The 17,659-nt window shown below is 56.6% G+C and overlaps 1 protein-coding gene across 2 annotated transcripts; it reads left to right on the top strand.

The window, feature by feature from the left end:
• The first annotated feature begins 284 nt into the window (after positions 1–284).
• Positions 285–14,193, top strand: DRD2 (dopamine receptor D2). 2 transcript variants are annotated; one of them, XM_074356872.1, is made up of 7 exons: positions 285–596; positions 5,660–5,769; positions 6,813–6,949; positions 8,126–8,316; positions 9,259–9,345; positions 10,963–11,290; positions 12,947–14,193. In XM_074356872.1, the coding sequence occupies exons 1-7, from the start codon at positions 312–314 to the stop codon at positions 13,138–13,140; spliced, it is 1,332 nt and encodes a 443-aa protein (XP_074212973.1). In that variant the 5' UTR covers positions 285–311; the 3' UTR covers positions 13,141–14,193. The 2 variants fall into 2 exon arrangements, with proteins under 2 accessions (XP_074212973.1, XP_074212972.1); XM_074356871.1 differs by lacking the exon at positions 9,259–9,345 and having other exon boundaries at positions 307–596.
• The last annotated feature ends 3,466 nt before the right edge of the window (positions 14,194–17,659 follow it).

Genomic DNA, 17,659 nt, shown 5'->3' with positions numbered 1-17,659 from the left:
TGCTTAATAAGTGTTTGTTGAGTAAACGAATGAATGAAAGATCAACTCTTTTCACGGTGATTGATTTTACTCTACTTTAAAAAATTATACCCTCTCATTTGTGTTACCATCTGCAGATTTGCTAGCAGATTTGTGGCAGCAGGCCTCAAGGTTGTAAGAAAAGTTTTGGATGCAAACGTCAAAATCCTGAGGCTGGAGAGAATTCTCTCTTTTAACCTCCAGTGGCGGCATGCTTTGGGAGTTCCTCCCGCTCATCCCTGTGTCTGTCACTCCCGAACAGAGCCTGGCCATCCCGTGGCCCCGCCGCCCCAATGGATCCACTGAACCTGTCCTGGTACGATGACGTTCGGGGGGGCTGGAACTGGAGCCGGCCCTTCAACGGGTCCGAGGGGAAGGCCGACAGGCCCCAGTACAACTACTACGCCATGCTGCTCACCCTTCTCATCTTCGTCATCGTCTTCGGCAACGTGCTGGTGTGCATGGCCGTGTCCCGCGAGAAGGCACTGCAGACCACCACCAACTACCTGATCGTCAGCCTGGCTGTGGCTGACCTCCTGGTGGCCACGCTCGTCATGCCCTGGGTGGTCTACCTGGAGGTAGGTCTGGGCCCCGCCTGGCTCGGGCTCCTTCCCCAGAGTCCAGGCTCCTCGCCGGTTCGTCCCAAGAGTGTGCCTTTTCAGGTGGTCTCTTCCTCCACCCTGGGCTGAGTCTTATAAAGTGGGCAGATTGTCTCATTAACAATCCCAAATGCCACTTGGAGAGTGCTTGCCAAGTACCAGGCCTCATGTTTGCCTTTACAATTAGTGCCGCCCCCCTCCGCCCAGAGTCCTCACAGCATCTTAGAGAGGATAAGCCATATGGTCAGAGAAGTTAGGCGGCAGGTCCAAGCTGGAGCTCTGGTCCCGGAGTCGGTTCAGTAGGTCACGTTGGGGACAGGAATCACTGACGAGGGTCCCAGAGGATGGGACAGGCTTGTGCTCCCAGGTGGGAAACCTTCATCCTCTCTCCTCGCTTCATACTGGGGGCTGCTGCCCTGCATTCTCCTCCCCTCCCTTCCCCCCGTGTGTCCTAGCCTGCATCTAGGACCTCCAGGTAGAAGGGCACTGCACCCCTTTCCTCAGGAAGGACCACGTAGTGGCCCATGGCTCGGCCAGGAACGCAGCCCAGCTCCGCGCCCTGAATAGCGGGTAGGCAGCCCCCGCTACGGTCCAGGCACTTCACAGACACAGACTTAGCAAAAACGCATGCTGATCCTGAGTGGATAGCATCCTTCTCACTTGAAGGAAGAGTAAACAGAAGCTTTGAGAAGTTGCCTGTCTTCACCTAGATCACACAGCAAACGGAGAAACTGCTGACAGAGAAGTCCCAAAGGGGCACCCACCTCCAGAGGACACTTTTCAGAGCTGGCAGGCAGATGAGGGAGGGTCTGGGGAATTTGGGTGGCACAGGCTGCATCCTGCTTTTTCTCTGCCTAGGGTTCTGGGGCGGAGTCTGGGTGCTTGGGAAGCTGACCAGGTGTTCAGGAAAGATCCAATGCCAAGGTCACTAAGGTCTCTGAGCTGTTCCCTTCCCACTCCTGACGAGAGGGGAATTGACCTGTATCACGGAGGCAAGCCCCATCCTGGGAGGGAAGGGCTTCCACCTTCCAAAAAACTCATGAAGCCTTTGTAGGTTTAAGCAAAGGAGAAGAAGCCGAGGTGGGGATGGGGCTGGCCTCCCTGTCCCTCCGTGACTGCATGTTTATGCAGACCCCTCGACTCTGTCCGTCCCATGTCCTGGCTGAGGGATGCTCTCTGAGGAGCCCCATCCTGATTCCCCTGCTCCCTTGCAAAGGAGGTTCCCACCCCTGAGACCATCAGGGAAAATTGATGGGTGGCTGGCCGGCCAGGCAAATAGCCTCTCTGTGCCTCATTTCCTTGTCCATAAAATGAAGATAATAACAGTATTTATGTCATAGCACTGCTTGAGAATCACGTGAGTTAATATATGAAAATTGCTTAGAATGGCACTGGGCACATAGCACCACGCAAAACTAGCCATGACAACAGTAATGAAGGTGAAGATGAGGATAGATGTCCACCCCTCCCACACTGAAGGACCGTCCCGGTGCCCAGGCAAAGAGGCACCCTCCTCCAGAGTGAGGCATCCTCTGCCCAGGGTTCTGAGCACAGGTTCTGGGCTCCCAGACCCACCACCCCTACCCAGACACTCTAAGGTAGGGCCCAATCTGTGCATTAGGGCTCCCAGGCACCTGGAAGTCCTTCACACAGGTGTTTTAAACACGCCTCTTCGCCATTATCTTAAAGGTGAAGCTCATTGTTTCCAGGGACGGTGGAGCATGGTGTCTCAGAGAGCGGTGCTCAAACTCCCATTAAAACAACAGCTGGACAGGGGGCCCCGCTTACACGACACGGTCTCAGCTACTTATTGTCCCTGGGGAATGTTCCAAGTGGAGTCTCACCCTATCCCGGCATCCTGTTAAAACACCCTCGCAAACACATACTGTACTCTCTCCAAGAGATGCTCTTCTTGTCCAGAATTTTCCATCCTGTTCCATCTCCAGGGGTGTCAAACACCTCTGTTAGCCTGCCGTGTTGACATCTGACTAGGTGGCCCTGGATGGGCATTATTTATTCTGCGCTGTATATGGAAAGCACGCTGGTTTGCGAGTGAAAGGGCCGGGTTCAATTCCTGACTCCACCACTTTCCATCTGGAGCAGCTCCTCAGAGGGAGAGCCAGGGCCCACGGGTCTGCACGTGCCGTTTCAGCCTCACAGCCCGTGGAGGGGAGGGTTTGCTGCATGCACTTTCCAGACAAGCAGATGTGATTGAGGAAGTGAGCAGGCTAAGATTTTGCATTTTTTATTCACTCTGTCAACATGGATGAACTGGTCAGTGTCCTGCCCCACCCTTGGGGCTGGGGGCTAAGGCCCTGGCAGGGCCATTAGAGTGCAGCCTCATGGAGATGACCACGGAGCAGCCCCCGCAGGAGGTGTGGGAGCATCACGGGGTGAGGAGGCGCACGACCCAGTCTGGAGGTGTTAGGGAAGCCTGGCAGGAAGAAGTGGTGCTTTCAGAAGAATTACCCAGGAGAGGGGGCCAAGGCACTTGCACTCCTGGCAGAGAAAAGAAGTGTGCAAAGCCTCTGAGCAGGGAGGGGTGGGGGATGGGAGTAGCTGGCCGGAGGCGTCAAGGAGCAGTGGCCTCAGAGGTTTGCTGTCACATTCTACAGAAATGCGTGTGAAGCGTTTGGAACAGTGCCTGACACGTAGCTAGTGCTTCGTGTGTGCTAGTGAGTGTCAGGATTTAGCTGAGCCAGCTCGAGGCGGGTCCTGGAGGTCTTGGCCTCAAGTGAGCAAGAGTGTTGATGAAGGTGTCCAAAGGTGTGGACGAAACAGCCCTGTGGTGGGACTAGGAAACCTGGGGGCCGGTCGGTCCTCCCTCTGCTGCTAAATCACCAGGTGGTCTCGGGCAAGTCTTTTGCCCCCCCACCGACCCCTAGTTAGTCTGTCTTTGCCACGACCATCTCTCCGTTCCCGCTTTACATTTACCTGGTACTTTTTACATAATCATCTCGTCTTTTTGACGAGCTAGACAGCCCCTTCCAAGGCAGCTCAGGAGAGAGCATAGGACGTGCTGCCCAAAGAGCTTGCTGGGAACTCCAGCCCTGCTGCACACGAGCTGGGTGTATGCTCTGAGTTTCATTCCCTCATCCCAGAGTGGACATAAGCAACCCCTTCCTTCACAAGCTCTAAGAACACTAAACGAGGTAAAGTATGAGCTCACAGTAGATGCTTTAGAATCAGTGGCCACCAACACACTATCCTGAGCCCTTGATTCAACCGCCCCCTAACTGTGTTTTAGAACAACTGTTCCTAGGACCTCGGAGGAAGCTCCCCCTTCTTCTGTGCTGCAGGAAGGCTTCTGGGGACAGGGATTGAGAGCTCCCTAAAGACAGGGACTATGTCAGGAGTGTTCACCACTGTACCTGAGAGTCTAGGACAGAGCTGGACACAAAGTAAGTTTCTCGATAGGTGTCTGAAGGAAAGAAGGAAAGCAGGGGAGAGGGAAGGGAGCAGGGAGGATGGGGAAGACAGCCCTGATATCTCAGACCTAGATCCCCAGGGTGATGAAAGCCGCTCAGAAATACTCGTCCCAGGAGGTCATCAAGGTGGAGCACAGACCAGGTGGTCCTGAGACCCTCCCCATGGCCCCCTGAAGGTAGACTCTGTTGATGCCAGGGGAGCCAGCCCCTTCCATCCCCTCCACTGCCATGCCCCGTCCTGCCCTGCCCCCGACATCCAGTTCCTGCCCATCTGGCCAGAGCTTGGACACCCTTGCCCCATGTAAGCCCCAGAGAGGGCAGCATCACACGATAGGCGCCCTGTCTGCTGGGAAAAGCCGCTGTTTCCTCCATGCAGAGCTCATCACTGCACTTAAATGCCACCAATTGTTTTTATGTCTGAGAACAGCGAAGGGGGCAGTGCTGACAATGAACATTATCATTAGGCTGGCCGCCATGCTGTGCCCCGCAGAGTGGGTACCGGGCTGCTCTGGTCACCGGGAGGGGCTGTCCTGCTCCTCTTTTCTCTGATATATTGTCACCCAAGTTGTATCTCCCTGTCCTGACTCTGTCCTCGGGGTGGAGCCTGGTCTAAACTCCCACAGTTGCTGGGGCCAGCCCGCTGTGCAAATACGCGAGCCTGTGTGCGTAGCAGGAGGTGTGGGGGTGTGGGTGTGCACGGGGGGGATGAGTGTGTGTGTTTGTGGGGAGAGGGGTGCAAAACGCCCTTGCGGGGAGCCAGACTCCTCGTCTTCCATCGAACCTGGGGTGCACCGTCGCACACCTCCCCCAGCGCGTTCTTTTCTTCCTGAAGCTCTAGCCGAGGTTTTCCTTATTTCGTTCTCCAGGTGTCACAAGGAGCAGAAATGTCTTCCCTGTTTCCTCGTCACTGTCATCACCATTGCTCTTTTGTTTTTTTTTTTTAATATTTTATTTTGTTTGTAGGTTTTTGGGGGTTTTTTTTTTTGGTTTTGGGATTTTTTGGGGGGGAGGAGGTAATTAGGTTTATTTATTTAGTTATTTTAATGGAGGTACTGGGGATTGATCCCAGAGCCTTGTGCATGCTAAGCATGTGCTCTAACCACTGGGCTTACCCTCCCCCCTCACCATTGTTCTTAATAGATACTTTACTCGCAGACTCTGTGCCACACCCCACGCTGGGCACTGAAGGAGTGGCCTGACTCCCCCAGAAACCTGGGCTAGGGTGGGGTCAGACACTGAGCTAAAAGGCAGTGAGCGAGTCACCACACTTTTCTGAGGCTCAGTTTCCTCATTGGTAGCATGGGGATCGTAAGGTGTCCACACAAAGGTTTTAAGGATGAGAGTTCAAAGCTGAGACACTTGTAAAGGTGGGTCATCTCTCTTCTAGCACACTTCTTGGCACAAAGTGGCCTCATGTGGAGGAGAGACGGCTAGGGCAAAGGCTTCAGACACCCGTGGGCACAACTCCCCATTGCTGCCCCCCTCCCCCAGCCAGAGATCCACAAGTCCCCCACCGAGCCCATGGCCCGACCTGCCCCAGGGGACTGAGCCACTGCGCCACGCTCAAGCTAATCTCCCCTCTGCTGCCCACCCTTTATGTTGCTTCGTCCCCAGGTGGTGGGTGAGTGGAAATTCAGCAGGATTCACTGTGACATCTTTGTCACTCTGGATGTCATGATGTGCACAGCAAGCATCCTGAACCTGTGTGCCATCAGCATCGACAGGTGAGCCCAGCCAGGGTGGGAGAGGTGACCCAGACCATTCACCTCTGGGGCTGCCCCACCTCTCCTTCAGGGTCAGGCTCGGTCTACAATGCCATACGGCGGGTTGTGTGCCTGTGAGCCCACGTGTTTGTGTGTGTAAGGGTGCGCATGCACACAGTGTGGGAGCGTGTGTGTCTGGCTGGGAGAGGTCAGACCCCCTAAAGGAGGCTGTCTTGCAGACAGTGATGCTGCCAAGAGTACCCAAACAGTGACTAGCAAGGAAGAGAAAGCACTCGATGTAACCGAGCCCTATCTCTGTCACTGCTTACTTACGTGACCCTGGGCAGATTGTGGAAGTTCTCAGAACGCTAGTCTCATTGTCTAGAAACCCAGGGTGATGGCCCCTGGCCACGTGCGGCCCTAATGTCTGGTTGTGCATTTCATGTCCAGCACAGGGCGCATGGCCAAGGGGGCCCAGGCCGTGCTCGCCTTGCTGAGCTGTATCCTCGGAGCCTGTTACTGATTCGCACACACAGGTTACGTGGGCTCCCAGAGGCTCTGGCTCCCCTCGCAGGGTTCTTGGAAGATGGAATGAGCTAACATCTGAGAAGTGCTGGATGGAGGGATGTGGGGTGCCATGCACAATGACCGCTACTGAATGAGACCTAACCCTTGCTCTGAGGGGCCTGGCTACCAATCCACCAACAAACACTTTTACCCTCCATGGGGCCAGCAGACATGCAGTGGGTACAGTTTCAAAGGTGCCAAGACCCAGGCCGTGGCTCCTCAAAAAGCCTGAAGTCCAAGTAGGGCAACTGGAGTAATAGGTCTGGTCCAGGGTTAAATGGTAGATGGTCAGTCATTGAGCACTTGACTGGACATCACCAACTGTCCTCACTGTCTGAGTCGGGGACCAGAGAGAGGGTTGATTCAGAGTAGACAGGAGGTGGATTGACTGTCTGCCCCCCCATAGTGGGGTGTTTCTGGTGTGTGCACGTTGTTTGGTAAGTGGTCCCTCAGCCCGCATCCCAGACTCAGGGTCCCTGCACCCTCTGCCTGCGCAGGTACACAGCTGTGGCCATGCCCATGCTCTACAACACACGCTATAGCTCCAAGCGCAGAGTCACTGTCATGATCACCATCGTCTGGGTCCTGTCCTTCACCATCTCCTGCCCACTGCTCTTTGGCCTCAACAACACAGGTGAGTCCAGCCTCTGTCTGTCCGGGGCCCAGCCGGCCCCGCCCCCGCCCCGTGCAGGACCCTGAGGGAGCCGAACCCTGGCGCAGACACGGGTGGTGGCCCGTTAGCCACCCAGGACTGAGGCCAGGCTGGGCTTCCTGGGCCAAGCCCAACTCCTTGCACCTGGTAGAGTCAGACAGGAACAATGGCCCAGGCCGTGATGGAGTTGTGTGAGGAGTGGGGATAGTGATTTAGGAGGGTACCTGGACGTTTTCAACTTTGTTTATTAAATGGAAGCAGACCAGGAAGCCTTGTAAACCACATGCGTGTGCATGTCTGTGTGTGTGCACCCACGAGAGGAGGCCGCTGGGCCTCCATCACCCCTGACAATGGTGTTTGTGTAATGAAGCTACAGCCCCAGGGCTGGGCAAACCCAGGCCAGGCCAGGCCAGATCTACCTGGAGCAGGAAAGGTAGAAACAAACAGAAGGCTAGCTGATCGCGGCTGGTCCTGTGCGAAGCAGTCAGGAGCATCTCAGACAGAGGAGGCCCAGAGTTGGGGGTGGAGCTTGTCCTCATCTGGGAGGTGAGATGATACTGGGGACCATTACCAGATAGGATGCAAGGAAGCCTTGAAAGCATGTGGTTCAAAATCTAAGTGTTACGGGAATTCCAAGAGGCAGGAATAGGGCTAACCGAGCTAGGATTATCTGGGAAGAGCCTGGGAGAGAGGACAAACACCTGCTAGATGTGAAAGGGAAATTGGAAACACAGTGGATCACAGGTGAGTTCAGCAAACAGGACCAAGTCATCTTGTCCCTCAAGTTAAAAGGTGTCGGACCTCCACGCAATACACAAGAAAGGCTCAAGTGATGGTTTACTCTTTTTAAATAATTTTCTTCCATCATTTTTCTCTGGAAACTGTGGCTCCATGTGTTTACTCCTAGATGACAAAACTCGTGATGAGGTTATGAGGTGATAGTAAGGGAAACCCTTGGAAGCAGTCACCACAGCTTAGCTTTTTGCTCATGCTTGTTTCTAACACTTTGATTTACGCTGTGAATTTATTACATCTAATATTTCCAGGCTGCCTTAGGCATCTAGTCATGTTTTCTGTAATGCTGTTTCTTGGCCGGGAAGGCACTGAGGCCCCCGGGGGCCTGCTGACCTCCCACCCCCGGGGCTCTCCTCCCCCCAGACCAGAACGAGTGCATCATCGCCAACCCCGCCTTCGTGGTCTACTCCTCCATCGTCTCCTTCTACGTGCCCTTCATCGTCACCCTGCTGGTCTACATCAAAATCTACATCGTCCTCCGCAGGCGGCGGAAGCGGGTCAACACCAAGCGCAGCAGCCGGGCGTTCAGGGCCAACCTGAAGGCCCCGCTCAAGGTCCCGAGATCCTTCTCCCCCCACGTCCCTGCCTAACCATGACCCGGGGGCTCTCTGTGCTTGGTGGGGGCCTGGGACACTGCAGCCACCGGGGTCCAGGCGGGAGGAGCTCTGAGGAGCTGAGCGCAGGCAGATTTCGAAGGCTTGGACCTCAATGGGCGACGTGAACCTCCAGGAGTGGGAGGTTGGGAAGGGGGTGGAGACCACCTGGGAGGAGAGCTTTGTCTGAACGCAGCAGCTCTTGGTGCCTTCGTGGCTCTTCTCTGCCTCTTTCCTTCCTCCTCCTTTCCTCCCTCTGGCCCTTCTGTCTCCCTTTCCATCCCTCTGACGCCTCCATCCCATCTCCTTTATTTCCCACCCTCTCCCCTCCTCTCTGTGCGTACCTCCTTCTTCCTCACCTGCTCCTGCCCACTTCCCTCCTCTGCCCCCCTTTCATCTCCATGCTGACGTCTTGTGACTTCTCCCCTCCGCTCAGCCCTGCCTAAGGAAGATGGTAGGTGGGCAGGGAAGGAACAAGAGCTTGGGGCTTAGAGACAACAAGTTCCAATCCTGGCACCACCACTTTTTTTCTCTGTGTGACCTTGGGCAAGTTGCTTAACTTCTCTGAGCCTCAGTTTCCTCATCTGCTAAATGTGAATCATAATACCGATCTCACAGGGTGGTCTTGAGGATTCAGTGGGAGAGGAATGGAGTGTTCCTAGAAGGGTGCCAGGTCCCCAGCAGGTGCCACATAAAAGTTATGGCCCTTTTGTTCCCTGTCCTGCTCACCCCTTCCCATCACAGTACCAACCTTCACCGTCACCTCAATTGCCCCTCAGGCCCCAGCCTCCTAATCTCTGCCCTTCTCTGAGCTCCAGTGCCCAGTCAGACTACCCTACATTGGATTTCTGTCCCCCTTGCCCCGTCTCCCTGTTATGACCCATGTGCTGGCTCACTCCACAGGGCAACTGCACTCACCCTGAGGACATGAGACTCTGCACCGTTATCATGAAGTCTAATGGCAGTTTCCCAGTGAACAGGCGGAGAGTGGTAAGTGTTCAGGTCAGGGACTCCAGGGCCCTGTCTTTCTGCCTCTTGGGAAACCCACCTGCGGTGATTCTCAGAGACCTCACCAGCTGGTCAAAGGGATAAGCCCCTCCCGGGATCTCCTACTTTGCCTCAGCTGAGGCCGGACTCACCATGCACACACATAAGCAGGCATAGAGCAAGACTGTTCATTCCTGCAAGGCACAGAGAGGCACCCCTAGTGCAAGGAAAGGTCTGGGAGAAAGGACTCGGCCATAACCACATAAGCAAAACCATAATAATGGCGATGCCCATTAATCACAAACCTACCATCTTCATGTTAGCTCATCAAATCCTCACAGCGACCCTGAGAGGTAAGTCTTATTGCTCCTACCCGTCTTCATTCCGCAGAAGAGGAAACAGAGGCTCAGAGAGGTTGGGTAACTCACCCAGGGCTAAACAGTTAGTGAGAGTTAATATTTGAGCCCAGACCTCAGTGACTCTGAAACCCATGCCCGTGTTCTTCCCACTGGCATACGCTGCCTTACAGACAGGCAGGTTCTGGGGCGGGAGGGAGGCCGGGTGCTGGGGGAGGAGGGAGCGGAACAGCTGGGGTGGGAGTGCTCACAGTAAAGTGCAACCTGTAAGCGGAGCCCAGAAATGCAGAATCACAGCAGACCCCAAGTTTGCCCAGTAATAGTAGCACCAGGGTCCAGGCAGCAGGTGTCCCATCCCCTGACCGGGCGGAGGATGGGCCCAGGAACGCATAGAGGGCGGCACACCGAGTCCAGGTCAGGCGTCGTCAGGAAGCAGGAGCCCTGCTAGTCAACTGCACACTCGCTGTTCACCAGCAAAGGCAGGACTCCACGGAACCATGTGAGGCGGATGCCAAAACGGGGACTCAGGATCGGGGCACCTCCACACACAGTGAGGCTGTATTTCAGAAGCTCAAGCTCAAGACCCCCAAGGCCTGGAGCAAGGGAGCATGAGGAATGATCTGGGAGCCCAGGAGGACGTGGGCTACTCCAGATCAGCCCAGCAGGGGGGGGTGAGGGGCTCAGGGGTTCGCCCTTCCACACCTGCTTCAGTCTACCGGGAGAAACAGCGCACCTGTGCTGTGCTGGTGCAGGAGCCTCAGTCAGCCTGGCAGCCCCTATTTCAGCCTGGCAAGGAGAACGGGGGTGCCCTCCATGCAGGAACCTGAGTTCCTGGAGGCAGGAATGGAACATCGATCAGTAACTTATTCACAGCCACCAGCTTGGCACCTGGCACTCAGTAGGTGTTGTTCAGTTAATAAAATAGAAGTACCTGGGTATGAAGCCACCACAGGATGGTCGTGGGGTCATCGAGGCTGCCTGAGGATTGCTCTGCAAAGAGGACCGGGTGACCCGGCAAGCTGGGATGGTCGTAGGTCCTAGGTACCCACATAGCTCCTACTTCCCAGTGATCGTCCTCCTTTCCTCTCTGGCAGAGTGACCCGGTGGTGTCTGCAGGCATCTCCAGACAGGCATAGGGAAGGGCTGGGTGGGCCTGGGTGGGCCTGGGTGGGGCCAGGTGAAGCCAGGTAGGTCAGGTGAGGTTGGGGGGGTTTGATGGCCAAGAACTTGCCTGGCTTTACCCAGAGCTCTCTGCCTCATGCAGGAGGCTGCCCGCCGAGCCCAGGAACTGGAGATGGAGATGCTTTCCAGCACCAGCCCACCCGAGAGGACCCGGTACAGCCCCATCCCGCCCAGCCACCACCAGCTGACCCTTCCTGACCCATCCCACCATGGCCTCCACAGCACTCCTGACAGCCCCGCCAAACCAGAGAAGAACGGGCATGCCAAAGACCACCCCAAGATTGCCAGGATCTTTGAGATCCAGTCCATGCCCAATGGCAAAACCCGGACCTCCCTCAAGACCATGAGCCGCAGGAAGCTCTCCCAGCAGAAGGAGAAGAAAGCCACTCAGATGCTCGCCATTGTTCTTGGTGAGTCAGCCCTGGCCACCGGCCACAGCTGGGCTTTGCCCAACCCTGGCTGAGGAGAGGACCCATCACTGGAGGTCCCACTGCCTGCCATCCCCTCAAACCATGGCTGGTGGGTCGCAGGACTGGTACTTTTCAGGCACAGGCTAAGCCCATGGACCTACCTGCTTAGGTAGATTCTATAATTATGCTCATTTCACAGATGGGGAAACAGTTTTGGAACTTGACCAAGGAGGACGCATGATTTAAACTCGGGCAGTTTGACTCCAGAATCTGAACTTGATCAGTCTCCCATCATGACCCCCAGAACCTCATGACCCTGGGCAAGTGACTTTGCTCTCTTGTCTCCCCATCGGTAGAGTAGGTTACCTCATAGGGTTCTGGTCATCAAAATGATACACAGTGTGAAAGCATTTTACAAACTGTAAGCAGTACATGCAAGTGTTGTCATTGCGATTTCTGTCAATTTTGACATTTCTGAGAAATCGGGAAATTCACTTGACTTGATCAAGACCCAGTGGGGCCAGAGGGTGTTCCTGTGAACAAGGAAAGGGGCTGTGAGGGGGGGCCCATCTAAATGGGGGTGAGTGAGGCGAGGCTCTCAAATAAAAGTCTCTTAGAAAACAGATCATAAAGGCGAAAAGTCAAGGGCTGGACTGATACGGGTGATGAGGACAGGAGGGACTGTAGCACCCAAGGTAGCTGTGACGCCCGTCCACACTCACCATCCCTGTGACCTCCCGACAGTCCTGTGATATGAAAAGTTCAGGTGTTACTATTCTGGTTTTACAAATGAGGACTTGCGGTCTTAGCAGGTTAGAGGACTAACCCGAGATCACGTGCAGAGGGTGGCAGAGTGGGGCTGGAGCCAGGCCCTCTGCTCCCATCCTTGGCAGGTGGGGGGGTCTCTGCTCTGTAGCCCTGCCCTTCCCAGCACCGCTCGGTCCCTGGGGACTCCCGTGTGCCTGTGCGACATTCTGTGCACACAGTGCCTCCACACCGAGGGTCCCGCTGAGCAGGCGGGCCCGGGTTTGACAGGCAGAGCGATGGGCAGGAGGTCGGAGTTGTGACAGCAGGTGTCCCCAGGCAGGGATTAGCAAAGGTGTCACCGACGGGGCTGGGGAAGTTGGGGAAAGGCGCAGCAGAAGCCTGGCCATCTGGGGACTTTGACAGACTAGAGTTTGGATCTCAGCTTTGCCACTGAGTGGAGTGGCCTTGTGGACATCACAGAGCCATTTCCTGGTACCTCATGCCAGGAGGACTAAGCGGGGTGGATGTCGAGCTCCCCTTCTGGCCCAGATTGCGCGTTCCCCACTCCCAACTTCTGCGGAAGGTGTTTTCCAAGCTGGCCAGAAAGGAGAGAAGGTATTTCCATTTCTACAGGCTGACCTGCGTCAGGATGTAAATTTTTTGGATTTGTTTTCAAGCCCATTATTCTTCCCTAGGAGATGGGCATTGTTACACGCGCTTGACAGAGGAGGAGAATGAGAGAGGTGAGGTGACTGGCAAAGGAGTATCAGAGGCAGGTCCTTCCAAGACCCCAGGTCCCCCTGCTGCGCTCTTGTTGCCTTGGTAACTGGGCGGGGCCTGCGGCACACACCTCCAGCCCCGCCCCTCCCCAACCCCAGAGGCCAGCCTGACCGCCGTCCTCTCCCCCAGGCGTCTTCATCATCTGCTGGCTGCCCTTCTTCATCACCCACATCCTGAACATACACTGTGACTGCAGCATCCCGCCCGTCCTGTACAGCGCCTTCACGTGGCTGGGCTACGTCAACAGCGCCGTGAACCCCATCATCTATACGACCTTCAACATCGAATTCCGCAAGGCCTTCCTGAAGATCCTACACTGCTGACCCTGCTTCCCACCTCCCTGCCCAGTGGCCCCGCCTCGGTCCCTGGGAGCCGTGGGCAGGGCGGCCCAGGACGGCCTCGGCCTCCTCTTCGCCTTCAGGCCCTGCAGTGTTAGCTTGGCTCCACGCCCCTCACTGCCCGCACACCCTCGCTCCGCCAGGGCAGTGCTAGAGAGCCAGGTACCGTGCCAGCCCTCGGGCCGGACCCCTGGCTCAGGGGCAGCTCACAGAGCCCCTGTTCACTTGCAGGCTCTCTCTGCTTGGCACCAAAGACCCAGCCACCTTCTCTGAACTTCCTCCGGGGCTCTGGGGTTGCCAGGCCGGTGTCAGGGCTCAGAGGCTGTGCCTGCGACAGGGAAGGAGATGGACAATTCACACCCCTCCGAGGCCCACACCAGGGACGCCAGAGCTCTTGCCAAGGCCCCAGGCTACTTCAGTCCTGGGAGACCCATGTAAATACCGGGTCTGGATGGACCTCAGAGAAGCCCAAGCCAAAAATCTTCACCCCTCTCCTGCCCGACAGGAGCCCTTCTTTCCATCCACAGCAGCGGGTCCTGACCCTACTCCAGCTCCCCACGAGGTCTGCACACCCCTGCGGGGGCGGACCCCTGATCTTCAAGGGCCCCCGAGGGTCTGTGGGGAGAGGACCCCCACCCCAAGCCCACTCTGCTGCCCCCTGCTGGACGCAGGTACATCCCTCCTGGGGGCAGATGTTGGGCCAGCCAGGGTGGCAGCGAAGGCCGCCTCCAGATTTGCCGGGGGCCTGTGTTGGGGGTCCCTGAGGTCCGTCGGGGGGCTGCCCCTGCCTCACTCTGCCACAAACCACCTTCCTCTTCTCTTCCTTTTGCCCCTTCACTCTCCCGTTCCCTTTCCCTTCCACCGCCTCCGCCTTAGAGGAGCCCATTGGCTAAGCGGCTGCTGAGTACTGTTGGGTCTGGCTTGGCCCTGCCCTGCCTGAGGGTGGAGGGGAAGCTGCAGCTTGGGGGAGTCCCCGGGCCCCAAACTCTGTAACATCACTACACATGCTCCAGAATAATAAAACTTTGACAAGAGTCACATCCAGGGCCCCTCTGGCAGAGGGGACAGTGTCACCTCCAACCTCCACCTCAGGTGTGGCCGAAGCTCGGTGACTGTGCTGGGATCAGAGCTAGGGTGGCCTCCTGCAGGCCGTTCAGAGGGGGCGGCCCCGACCCCTGTCAGACAGGACAGGATTTGGGGGGACAGGAGAGGAGAAGCTGCTCCAGGAGGGCCAAGGACAGGATGTGTGTGCCTGCGTGTTTCTCTCTTCGTCCCACCTCTCCTCCCAAGTGGATCTGAGTGCGCTCAGCCCTGCTGGGTGGCCCGGACCTTCACCTGTCAGCGAACGTTTCAAGTGGGAATTCTGTCATATACCCAGGGCTCCCCCAGTCACCAGAGCAGCAGGGTCCTACCAGGGGGACGCCACGTTGTCCCCACTTCCCACCTCCTCCTCTCTAGGTCCTGGCCCCTGTGAAGGCCTCATCCTTAGCCCTGCTCTCCCACCGGGACAGAGAAGGAAAAGGTGGCCTTCGAGGTGTGGCTGAGCCTGTCTGCGCTCAGCCCTGGCCCTGTCTCGCATCAGGAACCCCTTATTCTGGGGCAGGCGGGGAGGCCGGGAGGCCCTGAGTGATGTGACCCGGTGGTCCTCCCTCCTCTTGACCTCCAGACCAGCCACAGCTCCAAGCCTTCCAGAGCTACAACTCGGCACCGTTTCAACAACAGAAATTTGGCTTTTTAAAGATGAAATATAAATCAACCCGTGAAGGAGGAATATTCTCACCGCCTTGGGAATAACAGCAGTGATAACAAACAAGGTGCTGGCGCCCACGGGCTCAGGCTTTAGGGAGCTGTCAGGGCATAATTTGCATGCTAAATACAATATTTTTAGCACCAAAGTTTGGAGCACTTAACTTGCCCTGAACACTTAATTATGGACTTTGATCTCCCTGAGCCTGAATGTAGCGCTAAGCCCTAGGAGAGGCTCCTGTCCCCAGAACACCTGGTTCCAGGAGGTGTGCAAAACAGGCTCCTAGTCTAGTTCAGCAACCCAGTGACCTCCTGGGGAAGATATCAGACCCCCAAGGGGGCTAGAGACCCCGGGGGACCCCTCAGCTCTGGTACCCACTCCATAGCCAATGCATGCACGTGTGTGTGTGTGTGTGTGTGTGTGTGTGTGTGTGTATGCACACATGCGTGAGCGCACACACACAATCTAGGAACACTCTTGAACCTGATGGGAGCTTAAAAGCTCATCATTAGAAATCTCTGGAGGTCACAGAGGTTTATTGGCTGCAGGAATTTCACAGATGAAAAAAGGAGGGAGAGAGAAAGAGAGGAAGGAAGGAAGGAAGGGAGAGAGGAGGGGAGGGAGGGAGGGAAGGCAGCCGAGAGAAGTTTGGAAAGAGCGCTGACAGGGAGAAGAGGGGAAGAGGGCAGGCAGGGGCGGGAGGCGGGGCGGGGGAAAGTTGCCCACAGCTGTCACGAAGCTTCAAGTCTTTCTACCAGACAGCAGATTGACAGCTGGAGTGGGCAGGGGGCGGGCTGGGCTCCACCCTGCACCTCAGTGTTTCAGGGGCAAAGGACCCGGTGTGGGACCCAGGAATGTCAAGGTGGAAGGGGGCGGCCCAGGCTCTGGCTCTCTCCCCGGGGGCCCGGATTGTGGTTCCTTTGCCAGGAGAGCGAGGGCAGAAGGGAGGCTGAAGCAGGCTGAAGTCCTCTGATTTTTTCTCCTCTCTGCCGTTCTCTGGACTTCCGTCTCTGTGCCCATCTTTGTCGGTAGAATGCCTTTTAATCAAAGGATCACTGATCTGCCTTTACAGAAGGTGGAGTCGGCACCCCCCGACCCCCTCCCCCAGACCGCAGCAAGGAAGCACCACTTTAGGGCAGGAGGCTTCCTGGTCCAGCACAGCAGGGCACTTTGCATCCGTCCTCTCCGATGTCCGCTTGGGACTGCAAGTCTTCCCTGCTCCCGGCCCTCTCGGGCATTAGTCCAACAATCACAGCTCCTGGCTGGGAATGGTGACCACTGCCAAGGGCACTAGATGACAATGACAAGGACAGTAGAGGCAGCAGCCCTGGCGTGCCTTGGCCTGGAACAAGTAGGTAGGGACTTGGCAAGAAGACTGATGGCGGAGGACTTCCTCAACAGCAGGGCAAGAGGCCCCTGAGAGAAGTGACCGCAGACCCTGCTTCCTGGTGGTCTCGGAACAGGGACAGTCAGTTGCCTGCAGCCAGGGTCTCTGAGGACTGACCCGCCTTGGGGGCCTTGCCAGTGTGCCCACCCATCTGGCATCCCTTCCCACACCACTCCTGTCCTGAGGATGTGTGGCCTGGCCCTATTCCCTACTGCCTGTCTCCCCCAACCCGGGGCCCCAGCACTCAGGCTGTGCAGTGGGGTTAGCACCCACTATCCATCTATGCAGGGGCCACGGTGGGCCTCGCCTCATGTGATCTCCTGTCCTCTTCATCACGCCCAGGGATTGGTCCCTATGACCCCAAGTCTGTCATGCAGGAAGGGTGGTGGCCCAGGTGGCAAGGTTGACCTTTCAGCCCAGGTCTTTCAATCCTACATCTTATCTTATTCATTCTTCCCATTCCCTGACCAGCTCTGAGCAAAGTTGGAAGAGACTGACTACTGTGTTCAGAAAAATTTTTTTAAAAAGGAGAGAGAGAAGGAAAAACCATTTGGGACCAGACTTTTAGGACGCTGCCCTTGGGGGGCATGATGGCCATTTGGACTGCCAGAGCAAGGGAGAGTGTGCAGGCAAGTTGGATCCTGAAGGACAGGTGGGACCCAGAGGGCACTGGGAGGAGAGGGGACCAGGAGTGCGAGCAGGAAGGGAGCCGTGGGGTCAGCCTGTGCTTGTGGGCGCGGTGGCGGGACTAGCTGTAGGGCCAGAGGACACAGGCCTGGGGATGCTGGAGCCACATACTGGAGGCTGAACAAGTCGGGAGTTGTGTTCTGTTGGTGCGGGTGAGGGCGACAGGGAAGGAATGCTCTCGAACAGAGGACGAGAGATGCCATCCATAAGTTCAGGGAGCCCTGGGGATGCTCTGTCGCTCCGCCCACTGGCTGCCCCCCCTCCCCCGCCACGGCTGGAGACCGGCCTCCTCCTCTTCAGCCAGGCCCCTCATCACTCTTTCCCGGAGCTCCATGCCCCAGGTCAGCTTGGGACAGACACACTCTCCCGGTCTCCTCATTTCCTCCACGCATCTAGGATACCTTTTCAGCCTCAAGGCATTTTCCACTGATCACTGGGGGTCCCATGGTGACAACTACAGTATGGGGGGCACAAGTGCCAGGACCGGGGAGGGGCAGACTCCACCGATTCCCGGAGCCGGCTTGTCTTCTGAGACGTCACAGAAGCCTGTTTGGACGTCTGCACTCCTGCACTTTAACTCCTACTGACACAGCTTGCCCAGCCTCCCTGCTCCTTCCGGTTTCCTGGCCTCACAATCAGGGCGAGCCCACCAAGGGATGGCGTCTCCCAGCGCAGGAAGCCAC

Source organism: Camelus bactrianus, chromosome 33 (genome assembly GCF_048773025.1).
Source record: "Camelus bactrianus isolate YW-2024 breed Bactrian camel chromosome 33, ASM4877302v1, whole genome shotgun sequence".
In the NCBI taxonomy this organism is placed as follows: domain Eukaryota; kingdom Metazoa; phylum Chordata; class Mammalia; order Artiodactyla; family Camelidae; genus Camelus; species Camelus bactrianus.
Note: the sequence above shows the minus strand (reverse complement) of the source record. Positions and strands in the feature narration are given on the sequence as shown.